Genomic DNA, 17,014 nt, shown 5'->3' with positions numbered 1-17,014 from the left:
TTTGTGTTTATATGTTTATATAACATTGTTTATATGTCAGGTGGCTGACAAACATTATACTTAAACCTCAAATTTACATAAACTGCGGTAGAAAACACTAATTCCATCACATTTGAATGTAGATTAGTCAGGACTGTAAAGAGTGTGTAAAAGGTTATCCCTCTCTGTATTGCATTTGGCATCTGTCCTTCAAAAAGAGACTTGGATGCAGCAAAAAGACAACCTGCACTGTAATACATGACACAGTAGCTTATATAATAAGGAATTTTGCAATACAGGATGTATCACAATATAGGGTTTATGATACACTGTGATACTGTAAGCAGGAAAAGTACTGTTTCATAGGCCTGAGTTCTTTGTACTTACTAGTGATATGTGCTTACTCCTTCCTGCCTCAGTTAACATTGTTAGATTATTATGAGTCAAAAGGCTGCAACATCACATCACTGTCTAGTGAACCACAGCCACAAATCTTTGAAAATAAACCATTAACTGAAAATCGATACAGTTGATACAAAATCAATATGATACACACAATAGAAAAATATTGTGATACTCGAGTGTATCAATATGTTTGTAGACTCCTGTTAGACAGTATTATGCAGTTAGTGCATGCAAAGTAACTATATTATACACTTTTAATGTGATATTTTTCTGTTGTCCTTTTAACTTCTATAAAGTGTTGAGTACCATCAAACCCCCAGTTCATGATATGAATATGTATTATCACTGTTATCATTATGTAGCTGTTGGGCTATGGTAAATTGTAGTATATGACAACTACTCAGGTTAAAATGGTTATTTTGTGAGTAAATACACCGTCATATACTTAATACATAATGAAATAACAGAGGAGTGAGGTGAACTGCTTTGGGTCAGTGTTTCATCAAAAGAACTGCCTGAAGATCTTTTATGGGCCCCTATATCACACAGTATATTAATATATTGACAAAACAGAGCAAACAGTAGACTGAGATTCCATATGAAAAACACAGATCATCCAGGGGATGTGCAGGGATCAAAGCTTCATGATTGCTTTGGTTCTTAGGATTTTTGTTCATTTTGATTCTCCTGCCTTCTTTTCTCTGTTCCTCCATATTCTAACCTGACAAATCTGACAGGCAGAGGATATTAAGGCTGGACTCCCCTATGAGCTGAGAAATATATCACAATAAAATGCTTAATTTCAGTTAGCATTCAGTACTTTTTTCTTTTAACAGTTTTGTTTGATGATAAAAAAAAATGTCCTGTCCCAAGTGCACAGGTTTTAGTTAAAAAGTTTTAGTTTTTTTGTCTATCTTTTTTTTTATCCGTCTCTTTTCCTTCTCCTCTCTATCTAATCTACATATCTTTTCCATTTTCTCCCTCTTTTCCATTTTCACTTTTCCACCTCCAAGTTGACTTCAGAGAGCTGAATCTTGTCTAAGAACTTGCAGAAAGCACATTAAAGGATGCACACCAGCTAACCCTGCAGAACAGACTCTAAATTGCCTCCTGCAAAACGTGCCACACGGATGTCTGTGTGCCACAGCTCAGGGGGCCACAAGTGCTGACAAGAGTGAAAGACCATGCAGTCACTTTGCACTGCACATTCACTTTCTCTCACGCATCGTCACTCACGCACACACATGCACGCACATAAATGCAAAACTCTGCACAGTGCCAACAAACTCCGCAAACAACAACAAAGCCCAGTGACGTGTGTGTCGCTACAAGCGCTTCACAGGTATCAAATACACAGCCCCACTAAGGTTTAGGGGCTGTGGTAGAAATGAGGGGTAGACGCGAATTTAGTGTTTCACCTAAATGTGAGCTTGCTGCCTAGAGGACATCTAGAATACAGTTTTACTCTGAATTATTAAAAGCTGCTTCTTATTGCAGCTAGGACTGAAATAGTTTAAAGGCCACAGACTGTAGCTGTTGGCACATAACTATATAATTCATATTCCAAACTATTCTGCAGCCATCCAGCTTATTGTTATTTTCAGTTTGAAACACTTGAAGGCTTCTACATTGGACAAAACGTAAGCACTTAAAATGAAGCGTAAGGTAAAATCTAAGTTTGATTTAAAAAAAAGAAAGAAAAACAAAGAGCTGCTACAAATACACTTGCGGAATCCTAAGACAAAGAGTGTGTTGATGTGCTTGATTTTGTTATTGCTAGCATAGCTATATCCAGTGTCCTGGAATTCTGCAGGGCACATGACAGAAGCCTTCGCCACTAGCTATCACCGTGACACTGGCTCCCTGAGCGAGCTCTACTGTCATGTACTGACAGCCCTCCTCTGCAATGCAAATACTTCCACATGAGCAGACCCATCACAAGCACTCGCCATACACTTAAATTCTGTGTCATTATCCCTGGGGAGTCTCGCACACACGCACACAGTCCCTGCACCTCATGCTGCTATCCTTATCTGGGATGAGAAGGGGACTGGGGCTTAAAACAAATCTGTTGGACTGGCTTATGCATTGGTAGCCATGAAGGAGGGCTGCCATGGGCTGTTTCCACTTATGCATCCTGTCAGTTACACTCCTCTCCGTGCCCTCCAGCCATGTGTACTGTATTTCATTAGACCTGATTTTTGCTGACAAACGCTTGCTGTCGTGCTGTGCGACCCCATTACCCTCTCTATGGACACTACACCAAAGCATGGCTAGATCTGCCTTACAAATGAGGTGCCCCTGGTTCCACCACATAACTGTGCCATTTGAACGGAGCACAGATTTGCAGCACACGCAACGTGTCCATGGACAGTACACATGGACATATGAGGGAATGGCTGTTTTAACTGTGAAGGTATGGCTTCAAGATATCAATTTGACCCTGTGCCTCCCCCTTCCTCCTCTTCTCTTTTCTCAGTATTTCAACTATTCTGTCACTTCATCCCCCTCTAATCTCTTAGACACCCCCCCCACCCACACACACACGCACACACACACACACACACACACAAGGTCCAGCCGGTGAGATGTCAGCTCCGATTAGTCGCACTGGGTGATGCTTTTTAAGTGTGTCCTTCATTATTGAGTAAAGTGACATGTTCTCAGCTACACTTGCCTCTGCCTTCTAAATTGTCATCTTGTCTATTTGGATATCTAGTTTTTGTAAGCAAATCTTTTCTCTGCTCTCTTTTAATATGCGCACAAGGACACACTCAAGGAAGCACACACACACACACACGCACACCTCTATTCAGGTCCATAGTTTATCATCCATATGCACACCCCCTCCACTCACTCCCACTGTTTCTGGTTATGTCTGCGGGCAGTGGCACACCTGTACAAGCCTGTACAGGGACCCACAGATGGATTGTCAGTCAGTATCTGGGTCTTGCCTCTTGCATGGGTCTGCACACCCATGCCTGTCGGCCTGAAATTAAACCAGACTCATCTGGTTCAGCCCCACTGGTACAGGTGATGCTTCACAGTGCCAGTCTGAACTGCGCAGCATCAAAATGAGTAAAACCAGCTCATGTTTGTCTGGTATACAGACAGTAATGTTCAAAGTCAAAAACAAAACTACCTACAACACACACACACAGAGTTTCCTCCATTACACACAAAACCCAGCTCTATAACCCAGATCATAGCTATGTCACATGATTGAATCTCGCAGACAGGCGGGTGAGCAGTCTCCAGCCATAACCAGAAATAGGTTAAACAGACTAAAAATATCAAAAACATTAATAATTCAGATTTTTTGCTAACCTGTACTGTTCTAAAAAATAGCACACTTCTCACTGTGAAGCAGCTTAATGGGCAGGTTGTGCAGTGGATTATTTTGGTATTTCAAGCAATGTCTGCCCCTAAGAGCCAGAGCCAGTGGGAGGGGGAGCAGCACTGTAATGTCATCACTGCTAATGTCACAGATGGGGTCAAAACACGGTCATCTGTGACTCAAAGCAAGTTCTTGAACCTTTAAAATTGTGGCAATTGATTTCCTCCAAACATGATGGCACTGGTAGAGATACTGAATTCAGTTCATTCATTCACTGAAATCATATTTTTAGATTCATTTGTAAGTCAAACACTATCCAATATATATTCTGTATGCAATGAAATGAAATTTCCTGATGAAACACATTTTCAGTGTTTCACTGGGTGTTGTTTATTCTCTGAAGGCAGGTGCAGAGTGCAGATCCTGCTATTTCTTTCTGAATACCCTTGGAAGCCAATTCCCTGGGGAGAAGAAGGCTTTTCTAAATATGTGGCTAATCTACCACATGGAAAAAACGAGCTGAACAAAAGAGAGGTGTATGTATGTCAGAGAGAGATAGATAGAGAGAAAGAGAGAGAGAGAGACTGTGTCTGTGTGTTAAAGGGGTACCAGAGGAGCAACAGTGAGACAGAAAGAGACAGAAGGTGGAAAACAAGCAATGTTGTGATGGCTCCAACAGTTACCCTGTGTGTTTTAGTCTATTTCTAGCCCCTCTGCTTCAGGGATGTGTGTGTGTAAGAGAGAGAGAGAGAGCATAAGTACATGTACATGTTGTAAGGGTACGTTGATTCAGTTCCCTTAGAAGCAGTCTGGTACAGCAGCTCTTTACTGTGCATTCATTACAGCAATATGCCATTACAGCACACACAGACACACAGACACACACACACACACTCAAAGAAAAGTTGTTTTGTTGTGCTTACATACCTCAGCTGTAGTAATATTGCTGCATGCTGGGGGTGCAACCTATGATTAGTATACACAATATTAAAAACAAAAGTCAACTCACACAACAGCCCCAGTCCTCCAGACTTTTTATAACACCACCTGCTCCTTCTATTCATCAGTGTGATTTAACTTGAGTATTAAGTTCAGAGACTGGCCAGGTCACAGGCATAAAACCACTCGAGTGCCAGTATCTACAAAGCCCTCTTTATTCTCATCTCAATGTAAAAACAAAGGCTATAAAACACAGACATGAGAGGCAGACCTTGTATGCTCTGAGATCAGCTCCAGCCATACAGTTTTTGTAGAGTTGAGATCAGAAGGAGGTGGGTTTAACAGAGAAGTGGGTCCTTTCAGATGTGTTTGTTACTTACAGACACGCAGAGATTTTACAAGAGTGAAACCCAAACAAAACAATCAAGTTCAGTAATTAAAGTCATGCACACAGCTAATATGAAAAAAAACAATAACAGATTATAGGCTGGGCAATAGCATTTTACTTTAAACTCAAATTCTAAATTTGCAACATGTATCTCTGTATCATTAATAAAGCAGAAAAAGATACAGCTTCTCCACTACGACACACACACACACACACACACACACACACACAGGCAGCCAGAGTACACACACGTTCTAAATTCTAACGAGTCTCCACTCCCTGGCTACAAGGCCTCCAATTCTGCCAGCACCCACTGGCTTCACGCTGACCAGTCCGCTCCACCCCCACCCCTGCCCACTCTACACAGGCACATACAGTACACACAACAATACAATACATTACACTCATACCTTTCCAACCTTCACATAAAGTTGCATTGAATTATTCAGCCTTTGCGGCAGCCAGGCCTGCGCGGCTTTTCTGTACTTCATAAACAGGTGAATAGCTTGCATGCAAAAGTATGAGAGTATATGTTATGCCTCTCTCTCTGTCTCTCTCCCTCTCTGTCTATCTATCTGTGTTTGAGTCTGTTTGTTTGTGTGTGTGTGTGTGTATGTGTGTGTGTGCGCGCGCGCCCCTGCAAAGCCCAACAGAAGGCTAGGCGGTTTGCAACATTTCAAGAACGGCTCCATCGCACGACAGCCTCATTTCCACAGCACAAGGTCGGCCACTCTCTGCAACAGAGCCCTGCCCTGCTCCTTGCTTCTCATACATCCTATTAGGGCTCAGCTGAGCACTGGCACATACAAACAATAATACATACAAACACATATGAATTCATGCATGCACACATGTATACAAACAAACAGGGAGCCACGTGCACTCACACATCAGACTAACAGAGCAGGTATGTCTGCAGCAAAGGGCACGGCGCAAGACTGAGAGAGTGGGAGAGACAGAAATGGAGACAGAGGGAGACAGAGGCGATTGAGAGGGAGGGGATCTACTTAGAGTGTTGACATTGCAGGAGCCCACATGTGTGTGCCGGAGCATAATCTTCTCCCTGCTCTCATTGGGTTTTTAATGCGCCTGCTATTTCCATAAACCTGCCTCCTGAATCACTGCCAGCCTCTTGCACTCCCCCCAGGTCGAGCTGTACTAATACTGGGAGTAAATGCATGCAGGAAACACATTTCCATCGTTGCTTCTCCAAGACAATCACTGTTGTACACAATGCTAGCATGACAAAAAGGAGAGGGTGGCATGTTTTTCAGTGCTACAGCAAATGGACCTGCTGCAGCGGCCGAGATTATTTCTCGGATCTGCTGGATTTGAGCAGCAGCTTTGAGAGGAAAGAGAGAAGGGAGGAAGAGGGGGATTGAGGGAGGGGGTATAGTGTGAAGGATTCAGGATTTTGTAATGATGCTGAAACAGGGTGGAGTAAATCTCCTGCGGACTTGTGTAGAGAGATGTGACACTCACAAGCGCACACACGCACACACATACAAACACCAACTGCTGTAGAAGCAGCCAGTCCAGGTCATAAGGGGTGTTTCAATTGTATTTGGCGAGAGAAAAAGAAGGATTCTTGAGTCCTAAAGTTAACACACGCAAACATATTAACATACACAGAAGCACTCATGCGGTTATGTAATATAAAAAAATAGTGCAGCAGCATCCCCATCAGCAGCAAACAAGCACGAAACAGCGCACAAAATAATACATTCAAGTCTCACTGTCGTGGGCGGCGTGTGATCACGGCAAGCTGCCATGTGCACATGTTTTTCTTCCCACCTTTATACACTGCTATCTGTAACTACATAGGGCTGGCTGCAATGCAAAGCCAGCTTACCACACACGCGCAAACACACACGGCTAATAGAGCCAAGCAACACACACCTGGTAAACTGTCAGAGCTTCTCCTGTTCGGTGGCCAAACTTGTGTCAGGCACTCGTGTCCCCAAGGTTCCCATCACACTTCACCGCAGGAATCTATATTCCAGTCCAGTACACTTCCATTAGGCCATACTGTTCCTTTCAGCAGCTAATGTGTAACAGGGGGACATGGATAATAACATCCAAGAACACAAGCACTTCTTTCTCATAATAAAAGGACACTGGGTCATGTGTGTTTGTGTGGCAACCAGTGCCTCATGCTAGCAGCAGAGTGTATGCAGATATACAGGGCCCTGCAATCAATCAACACTTGAAAATGAAAATGTTTGAAGTTATAATCCTTATCAAACTTTATCAAACAAGAGTTAGCACTCCACAACTGCCTCTGTAGCAGGGATGTGCACGATTAGTCCACTGGTTGTTTAGACATTGCATCCACTCGCTAGCTGTTACCAGAAATACTGCTACAGCGAGAACCTCAAGTATTAACTTGTCTATGCAGCTCCTCTGTGGCTTTACGTTTAGGCTTAGCTGCTACAGTATACATTCAAATAATATGTTGACATGACTTGCAGTATCATGTTTTCCTGTTGCTTTATAGAAAAAGAGCATCTGGTACCAATATTAACAACTGTTAACTGTTGCCTTTAAGATGTTGCTGAAGAATGTGATTAAGGGTTGAAAATGGCTCTTATACCCAACTGTGATGAATTTTCCGACTGGTTGACTATTGTGAGTTTATGCTTTCATTTAAATGTCAGAGAAATGTATTGTTAGGAACATCCCTACTCTCTACATAGATGTTTTCATTGTTTTGGAGGAGTAGCCTGTACCTTTACCCTTTTAAAGTACAAAGAAGATGATTCATGCACATACAAGAAGTGATGTGGATGACAAAAAAACAACAATCAATCATGACTTCAGTACTACATGTCTGACTGTGTTCTTAGGAATACGAAAACATGAATCCTCTAAGCTTATGTTCTCAGTTTATTTGACTGTGCAGCAAACAAATACATGAGTTTGTCATCTTCCTTTGATTTTCTGACAAGAGTAGCCACTCAAGGCGTGTTTGCTGGCACAGTGGTCAATGCAAGCGTGATTTCAAACTGATTTCTGGATCTTTTTTTTTTTCATTAAGCTTGTAACTTCTGTTTAAATTTTTTCTCTTGCCATTTTTAACAAGAAAGGTATGGGATTTAGTGCTTTGCCCAAGGACGTAACAGAAGACACAGGGCGTAAACCCAGGCCTTCTAGCTGCAGACTTCTCCCAAAATTCTAACGCTCCATCTCATGAAATTCAAGTGTGTGCGTGCTGGTGTCCATGTGTATGCTGAATGTGTGTATGCGGGTGGGCTTGTTTGTGTTCAGCAAAGGGTCCTGCATGAGATTCAGGAAAGCTTGTTAGATGTTTCAATTTTTCATACATGGTACTGCTCATTTGCAACAACTAAAGTCCAGCTGAATTTTGGTGTTTTGACATGAATACAGATTCAAACATCTCTCACAACAGATGTGGATGAGCATCCACATCTGGTCAAAGCCCCCTGCAAAAGAGCAGCAACGCAGGGGTTAATGACAAACCACAGAAGTTAATAACTCATAACTCATCTCTGGAGAAATCCTAGTTTACATTAATTACAACACAGCCCCTGGCAAACTGCATATCAAGCAGGATTTTGCAAACAAACAACTGGCATATCTACTTACCATCAAGCAGTGAAGCAACAGAGGTCATATCGCAAAAGATTTAGAAGCAGGGAGGCTCAAGAGGGAAGGACAGGAGAAGCAATGGGGGGCAGTCAAATGCAAACACACACATATTTTTACACACACATACAGAAACACACACACTTCAATGCAGCATGGTAGTTATTTTACAGCAAAAAGGCCCTGCATGATATTTTCTTTCGTTGTACATAATAATTATCTTTCTTTAAATCAAAGATTTTGCATGGGTAAATGCTCCAGATGCTGGTTCATCAGCAGATGAACTGGGTCTATAGGGACACTGCCATGCTGTGGTAATTTTGCGTGGCTGGTGTTGTACCTGTATGTGCGTACGTGTAACTGGAGCATTATAGCATACACTGAGTTTCCTTAGAGCGCTGGTGTTTGTGTGCATGAGTGAAGTTGAAGGGAACAGCAGAGCAGCCTCGTCTGTGAGGCCTGACACCCATCAATGTCGGCCTGTTACTCTTCTATGACACGGTCTGTCTCAGGAAGAGCAGCCGCAGAGGAGCAACGGAGACAGGAGGATGTGGGGTGGACAGGACTGGGTGAGGTAGAGTAGAAGTCAGCACGAGGACCAAAGCAGGGCCAAAAGTTACACAAGAAGGCTTTTATTTCAAAGTCACTGAAAAGAAAGAAAAGCTTTCAGACCTTGTGTGTAACAAATGCTACATGCCAAGTGTATAGTCAGCACTTGCTACGAGGCACTGTTAATATTAAGTTATGTTGTTTGTAGTATAGCAGCACTGCATTTGGATGACAGTTAACCTTTCAGAGCGCAGATTATTTGATGATCTGCTCTTCTCTCAGAACACACAAAGAAAAGGACGGAGGGAGCAGGAGCATGAGACTTGTTAACATCTACATCTGTGCCCCCATGCCTCTCATTTATACTTTCAGCCACATCAACTGTTTCATCCCAATAGTAGGTCAACCTTTGTGGACGCTTTTCTTGGCTGGCAAAAAAAAAACAAAAACGGGGGGGTGGGGGCTATTAATGATTACGAGACCTGAGAAGGAAATTTACTGTAAAGACAGAACACTGACAAAAACAGTAAAATTAATAAACAATCAGGGAATAGTTATAACCTTTCCTGAACACAACCTCTGGCATTTTAGTGAATTCCCTTTCTCTGTCTTCTGTCTTGTAATTCAAATGCAGGGAAGAGAATAACGCCCTCCAGCCTCGTGCTTGGCTAATTTGCTAGATAAATGAAACAAGTTGTTTTGCAGGAAAGCCACCGGTAAAATGTCCAAAGTTTGTTCTAGTTGTATTTGCATGTTTAACTGAGACATGTGCCTTTTGGCTGGATTTCTAAGGTTCTTTGTCTTCCATCGGAGGGGTTGTTGGGGGTGAGGGGAGGAGGGGGGTGAGGGGATTTCAACTGATGTTCCTCTCCAGTGCAGGCCTGATCTAAGCATGTGAAGCCATGCTGCCTCAGTGGGGAGCCATTTCTACCCACCCCTACATGCTTCTGTCCCTTTCTGACATTCTTTTAAGACTTGTCAGGGTCTCACACAGATGAAGGAAGTCACATTTGTGTGTGAACACCTCACACGCAAACGCCGAAGAAATATAACTTCACTTGAATAAAAACACCATGAGCACAAATAAATGTGTAACATAACAAAATTCTCAGAATCAAATTTATTAATTTATTATCTTAAATGTGAGATCTGTTGAACATTTTTTCTGCTGATAGCCCCTTTTCAAAAACGCAGAGCTTTGCTCCCTAAAAAGTCATTCTGTGCTATTGCTTCAAAAGTGCGAGGCAGAGTGGATCTGATCAATGCTGGCAATATCCCCTGGAGAACAGACACATGGAAAAGTTGAAAGCAGCCTTCAAAGCGACTGAGCTATTGATTGAATTGCTTTCCAAAGTGTTTTTCGTCTCTGGGACTGTACAAGGAGAATGCCGGCTGGTGTGCAGCCGAGTGCAGATGGCACAGCTGACCACCATAGAGAAAAAAAAAGAGAAAGAGAGACAGATAGACAGACAGACAGACACTTACCCCTGGCAGTGTTTTCTGTTCATGGAGGGCGTTCTGGGCTTTGATGGCCGATTCTCGAGCGCAGTAGGTGAGGAATGCACAGCCTGGGACACACCACATATAAACTTCATCAGAATCAAACATAGCATAACATCAGACTCAAGCAAACAAAAACAATGTATAAAATCTTTGATATCATTACAAAAATACACAGCAGTTTTAAAGAAATAATAACTAAGGGGAAAAAAGCAATCGGACCATAAGTTTGGCCTGCTTTAATATAATGAGTTCTTATACCCTGATACTGAGCAATTAACAAAATTGACAGACCAGCTCTAGACTGAGGGTCTCGTGGCTTAGTGAAAAATTGTTGGAATGAAAAGAACAAGCTAACAGAAACAGGCACCAGTGCAAGTCATCGGGATACATGCTGATAATTTTCAATCGTGGGAGGGCAAAGGAGGGAAGCAGAAGAGAAGAGAAGAGAAGAGAAGAGAAGAGAAGAGAAGAGAAGAGAAGAGAAGAGGGAGGGAGAGAGAGAGGACATAAGATGGAGAGAAACCAGATGGAGTATTGAGGCAATCATTTTCCCCCTGACTGTCTGAATAAATAGATTTGCTTGTGTTCTATTAATGAGGTTCATATGGGTTACCATGCATCATATTTCTGCCACTCTAAAGATGGTTTGATAGCAGCCACTGCATTTTGGATCTCATTTCAGCAGCCAAGTGTATTCACTGGGTGGTGGTGTATTACATGTCTTTACACAGACAATATTCCAATCCATTTTTCTTGTTGCATGAAAGAGCACTTTCAATTTTACGATTTACGATTACGATTAGTTTACGACTAATTTTGGCCATGTGCCTGTGAATGTGTATGTTTTTCGCCATTTGACCCTTGCACTTTGGCTGTCTCCCCTGTAACCTCTGCAGGACTGAACCAAAGAGCGGGGTTAAAATGCCATGTCAATCATTGATTCATTGATTGGACCGTAACATGTTTTGCCTTGCTGTCCTAAGCCTAAAGTGTCAGCACAAGTGTTTGTGTGCTTGCACACCTGCACATTCATGTGCAGCAAGTATTTGATCACTCTTATCCAAATCACATTCATTCTCTCTCTTCTATTTCATAAACTTCCTCCTTTTGTTTGGGACAGTCAGTCGGCACACTGCCATCCTGTTCAGCGTGAGAAAGGGCAGATAGTGATGAAGTCTGTCCGGGGTCGTGACCTTTGAGTTGGCTGACTGTAGCATTGGTGTCATGATGCAGCCCTCCCCATAGGCTCCCTTGTCCCAGCACCCCTAACCTAATGATTTCCAATGGCCACCAAGCAAATCACTCAATCACTCACACTGCTGTCTAATTCCCTTTCTCTCTTAGGCATCAGCTCGTAAAGAAATACTGCGACTGTTGAAATGTCATTGTTGTTTTTGGTTGGTTGGTTTGTTTGTTTGACAAATGGCTGAGGGTAATAGGAGAGAATGGCTCCATTTTGGTGGTTGTTTTTCTCTCTTTTTCGCTCTCTCTCTCTGGGCTTGTTGTTGGTTTACTTGACAAATGCTGGCCCTATCTCTGAATAAGAAACAAGTATTTTGCATTACAATCACAAACACGATTTATTTGTTAATGTGTAATGCATAGGGCATTGAGAATAAATTAATAACAACCACAACACTGGCAAACAAAAGAGAAACATGAACTCCATTTAAATGTGATTCTGTGCTCTTTAATGTATGGCTTAATAAGAATTTGCAGGCCACAGGCAAAAAAGCTTTATCAAGTCCATAATTGGAATCCAAACACGTACAAATTGCCAGTGCTGCATTGCATGCCAAGTGCAAAAGTGTGAGGGGGAGCATGATGAAATTGTTTGAAACACAACAAAAAGCCACTGTAATTGGAGTCTGCTGACACAGCAATGGGGAAAGCCTTCCTATTGTGAGGAGATGATCCTCTCCACCATTTAACAGAAACCTAAAACAGCCTTATCTCACACACTGATTTGAGTTCCAAAAAGAAGAAATTCCCCCTCTCGTCTTTATTCCCTTTTCCCTTCTCTCTGTTCCTCATTCCCGACCTCTTTATCTTCATCAGTGCCAACTCCAGCTTCTCTCTTCTCCCATTTCTTAATGATATATTTTTAAGTGTGCATGATGTGTGTACTGGGAAAAATGTCTGAGAATCTCCATCTTCGCCGTGTTGAACTGTCATGTAATTAAAGAGTCTTCACAAGTGAGAGAGAGAGAGAGAGAGAGAGAGAGACAGAATGAGAGAATGACTGGTGGTACATACTGTGGAACGGTGGTGACAGCAGCCATTTACATTCATTGCGGCCTGTGCTCTCCATCACCCAAACTGTGTGTATCTGGTGCAGCGCAGTAGAATATTATTCTAACTGTTAAAGTCAAGTACAGGTCCAGTTGATAACATCTGTGTGTACGTAAACACACACACACACACACACACACACACACACACATATATATCTGAACGCAATGCTCTCTCTAAGCACTTTTCTAGCACATTTACTCAATCAACACACTGACTGTGCCCAGATTCCACACTGCATATTAAAAGTGTGGACTGTGTGTTCTATAATTATCACTTTTGTATTTAGTATACAACAACCCATCAACTCAGATTCATTGTGTAGTTCCTTTGTGTAACCCACTTTGGGATGAAAGTGAAACATAGTGTCCATAAACAACATTCAAAAATCAAGGTTATATTGTCATCATTGAGTAAGCTTTAGTTGGTCACCCATTACTACTACCTGTTTGAAATTACAGTGTTGTGTAGTATTTACCTTTACAGACAAATGTAAATGCATACAGACAGATATGAACACACCAATACATAGATATGAACCTACTGCACCTTTTGTATGATATGTTTCACTGTGCTCACTTTCTTATTTACACACACACAAATGCTGTCCATATGAAATATCTGTGCAAAAACCATTTGACAAAGTTTGTATCCTGCAGGGCGGCACGGTGGTGCAGTGGTTAGCACTGTCGCCTCATAGCAAGAGGGTCCCAGGTTCGAATCCCGGTCTGGGCCCTTCTATGTGGAGTTTGCATGTCCTCCCTGTGCCTGCGTGGGTTTTCTCCGGGTTCTCCGGCTTCCTCCCACAATACCAAAAACATGCACATTAGGTTAATTGACTACTCTAAATTGCCCCTAGGTGTGAGTGTGAGAGTGTGTGGTTGTTTGTCTTTGTGTGTTGGCCCTGTGATTGACTGGCAACCAGTCCAGGGTGTACCCTGCCTCTCGCCCGTAGTCAGCTGGGATAGGCTCCAGCCCCCCCGCGACCCTGACGGATAAGCGGTATAGAAAATGGATGGATGGATGGATGTATCCTGCAATTATTAAGATATTGCTTTATCTTCATGGTTACAATGAAGTATACCCAAAGCTTTTGTTTACTCTTAATAACAAAGTGGCATTGTGCTTCTTGGACACACGTCACCAAGGTTAAGTGTCACCTTTGACCATCTTGAATTCGTTGCTTGAATTTTCCTTGGGATCAATAAAGTATCTATCTATCTAAGTTTTTCTTCTTACATGGAAACATGAGCTCTGATAATATTTGCTCGTGCTCACCCAGGGGGCAGGTATCGCATCCCAACTTTGGCACATCAGAAATGTGCTTTGTGAAAAAGCATATAATAAAATTACTGACATTTTACCCTCAAAGCAAACACATTGCCCTATCTGTCCCTAATTCAAGTCCACAGCTAAGGCACAAAATGACTGAAAGGTAACTAACTGTGGTGAGGGAAAACACAAGACAGACTGACTGAGTTATTCAGCATCATCATCAATCAAACTCATAAACCTGTCTTGCATAAATTAGCCAAAGCCACTATCATTCATAAATTATTCTACAGGACTATTAGGAGTATAGGAGTAAAATCAATTCTCCTTGAAAATATGTACGTATTAATCAATACAATGACCTTCAACATAATTAACTTTCACAATAAACACTATAATCTACTAAAAATATATGATGTTGTCCTCCTTATAAGTCTTGTTGCACACATTTTTCTGCAGCAGCTTATCTCTCCGCACTGGCATCTTACTCAGAAACTGATGTGATGCCCCACAGGCATAGATAAATAATAAAAGAGATATATGTAATATTATATTATATTATATATATAATATATATCTACATAAAAATAAAGTTAAGTATTCTAAATGAAGTACGACTAAATAAAATGTGCAAGAGGTCAGTCACTGCTACTGTACAATACAGCTACATGGACAGTGGGAGGAAAGATTTCCTGTAGCGGCCCTTAAGACAACGAAGCTGTCGAAGCCTTGTGGAAAAGGGACTGGTGGAGACATGAATGTTAACATTACAATTCATTTTTATGCAGAAACAAAATAGCAGGAAGCAAGCTTTTAATAAGGAGTGTTAAAAGGGCTAGGGTCAAGTAGTATTTGTTGAATAAGCAGTGTATTTAGCTGACTGTTTTAGAGTTGATGCAAAGGCCTTTATGAGCAGTGAAACTGTTTTGTCATGTTGCTGCCAAGGCTGTCTGCATTTGTCTAGTGTTTTGCTGTCAATTTAGTTAGCTGATAAACTTTTATTTGCTGTGACGATGCCATCATTGGGCATAAATCGTGTACTGCAGAACTGTCTAACATATGAATCCTATTCATATGTTCATAATTCATGCGCACTTTGCTCCCTTTTCTCCATCTCGTGGCCCCAGAGGAGCCAAACTGCCCCAGTGTTATGAAAAGGTGTGAACTTGCTCTCAGTGTGGCATTTCCTTAGGCAGAAAGTGTGAAGGTAGCAGAGACCAAGCCAGTCCTGGCACCAACCTCGTCTGCACCCTCACACATCATTTACACTCTTTGTAAAATGCTATCACTGTGGGTAGATTACTTGCTTACTTCATTTACTGCCATGTGGGGCTCCGGGGAAACTTATTGCCTTTCAGAGGGGTCGGAAGCTGAAACGTACATCATCAGCGCTGATACAATGTGATTATGACCTGAATCATTGCCAGCCAGGGAGGCAGGAGGCTCAGTGGCGCAGATTGACCATGAGGGGGGTAATCAGTCTGGTCTCGGAGAAGCTTTTAACTCATATAATCACTCCCTCACCTTTGAAGAAAAGATCCTCAGTTTGCTCACATACTCAAACAATCGTGCTGATGTTCAGGAAGAAAGAGGACAGAGTGAGGACAGACATAGAGCTATAACAAGGAAGAGCTGGAGCATGGAGTTGACAGGGACTTTCCAAAATGCTCTCATTCATTGTTCTGACAACAATATTTTCTCTGCCCGGGCCTAATGGGCTTGTAATGAGTGCTGTAATATAAGCAGTAGCCTAGCGTAACCTGTTAACCTTAATTAAGTCAGACAGCCACCTTAAAGGCAGCCAGCGCCTGTGCTCAGTCACCATCTCATGATCCTAAAGCTGACTACACTCTTCCATCACTCCTTCATCAATCACTCTATCCCTTCATCTCTGCAACATCCACCTCCAAATCCTCCTCTGGTACTCCTTTCACTACCCCTTCCATCATTCCCTCACCTTGAGGAATAGCTGGCAGAGGATGAATGTCACAGAGGAGCATTCGTGTCCATCATGAGGGCAAGAAATAGTCCCCAGACCATCCCTAGTATCCTCTCTGACCCCTGAGTAAGAGACCTAACAAATTGATTTGTTGCTACACACTCATAGACACTACGCTGGTCTCCAAGCAGCAGTCAAACAGATCCACACACAGCACATCCCGAAGGACAGCCTGTGTGCATGCATGAACATGTGTATTTACATTTACATTAAGGTGCACATAATGTTGTGGCATGCATTGCCTAATGAATGTGACAGATGCAATAAATTGTTTCTGTTTGTTTCAGGATCAATAGTGGGGCAAAGAAGCTATCATGACTATGAAGAGAGATGGACTTTGACATCCTCATACTCACAATATGTTGTGTTGGTTTAAGGTTAAATAGTTCTCTAAGGCCACAATGGGTTCTTCATACAGCTGACATATGTGTCTGTAGGTGGAGCAGCATTAAAAACTGAAATGAGTAATACAGTTCCAAGTAGTTCCAAGATTATTCTGTTTGGCAGTAGGTGCAATTTCGAGAGGTGATGTGATATAAGGCAACTAGACACTCCATCCCAAAGTTGGCCAGAACTCCTTCAGTATGGGGTTCTCAGATATAGCACTTTGGCATCTTCCACTGTGCTGTAGCCGTCAAAGTCAGGCCAGACATTTGTAGACTACCAGTGTACTTCATCCCTCTTCTGCTATTAAAGCCGGGGCTCGATCTATAAATACATCTAGTGGCCTGCATCCCTGATGAGC

General features: G+C 42.2%; 1 protein-coding gene across 4 annotated transcripts in view; it reads right to left on the bottom strand.

Annotated features, from left to right (window-relative positions):
- Positions 1-17,014, bottom strand: part of celf5a (cugbp, Elav-like family member 5a) — a 180,031-nt gene that overhangs the window by 153,334 nt on the left and 9,683 nt on the right. For all 4 annotated transcript variants that reach the window (XM_046392403.1, XM_046392404.1, XM_046392406.1 and 1 more), the window contains exon 2: positions 10,689-10,771. In XM_046392403.1, coding sequence (XP_046248359.1) covers positions 10,689-10,771 — 83 coding nt within the window. The remainder of the gene's footprint in view (positions 1-10,688; positions 10,772-17,014) is intronic.

Source organism: Scatophagus argus, chromosome 6, assembly GCF_020382885.2.
Source record: "Scatophagus argus isolate fScaArg1 chromosome 6, fScaArg1.pri, whole genome shotgun sequence".
Taxonomy (NCBI): Eukaryota; Metazoa; Chordata; class Actinopteri; family Scatophagidae; genus Scatophagus; species Scatophagus argus.
This window is presented reverse-complemented; position numbering and strand designations above follow the sequence as displayed.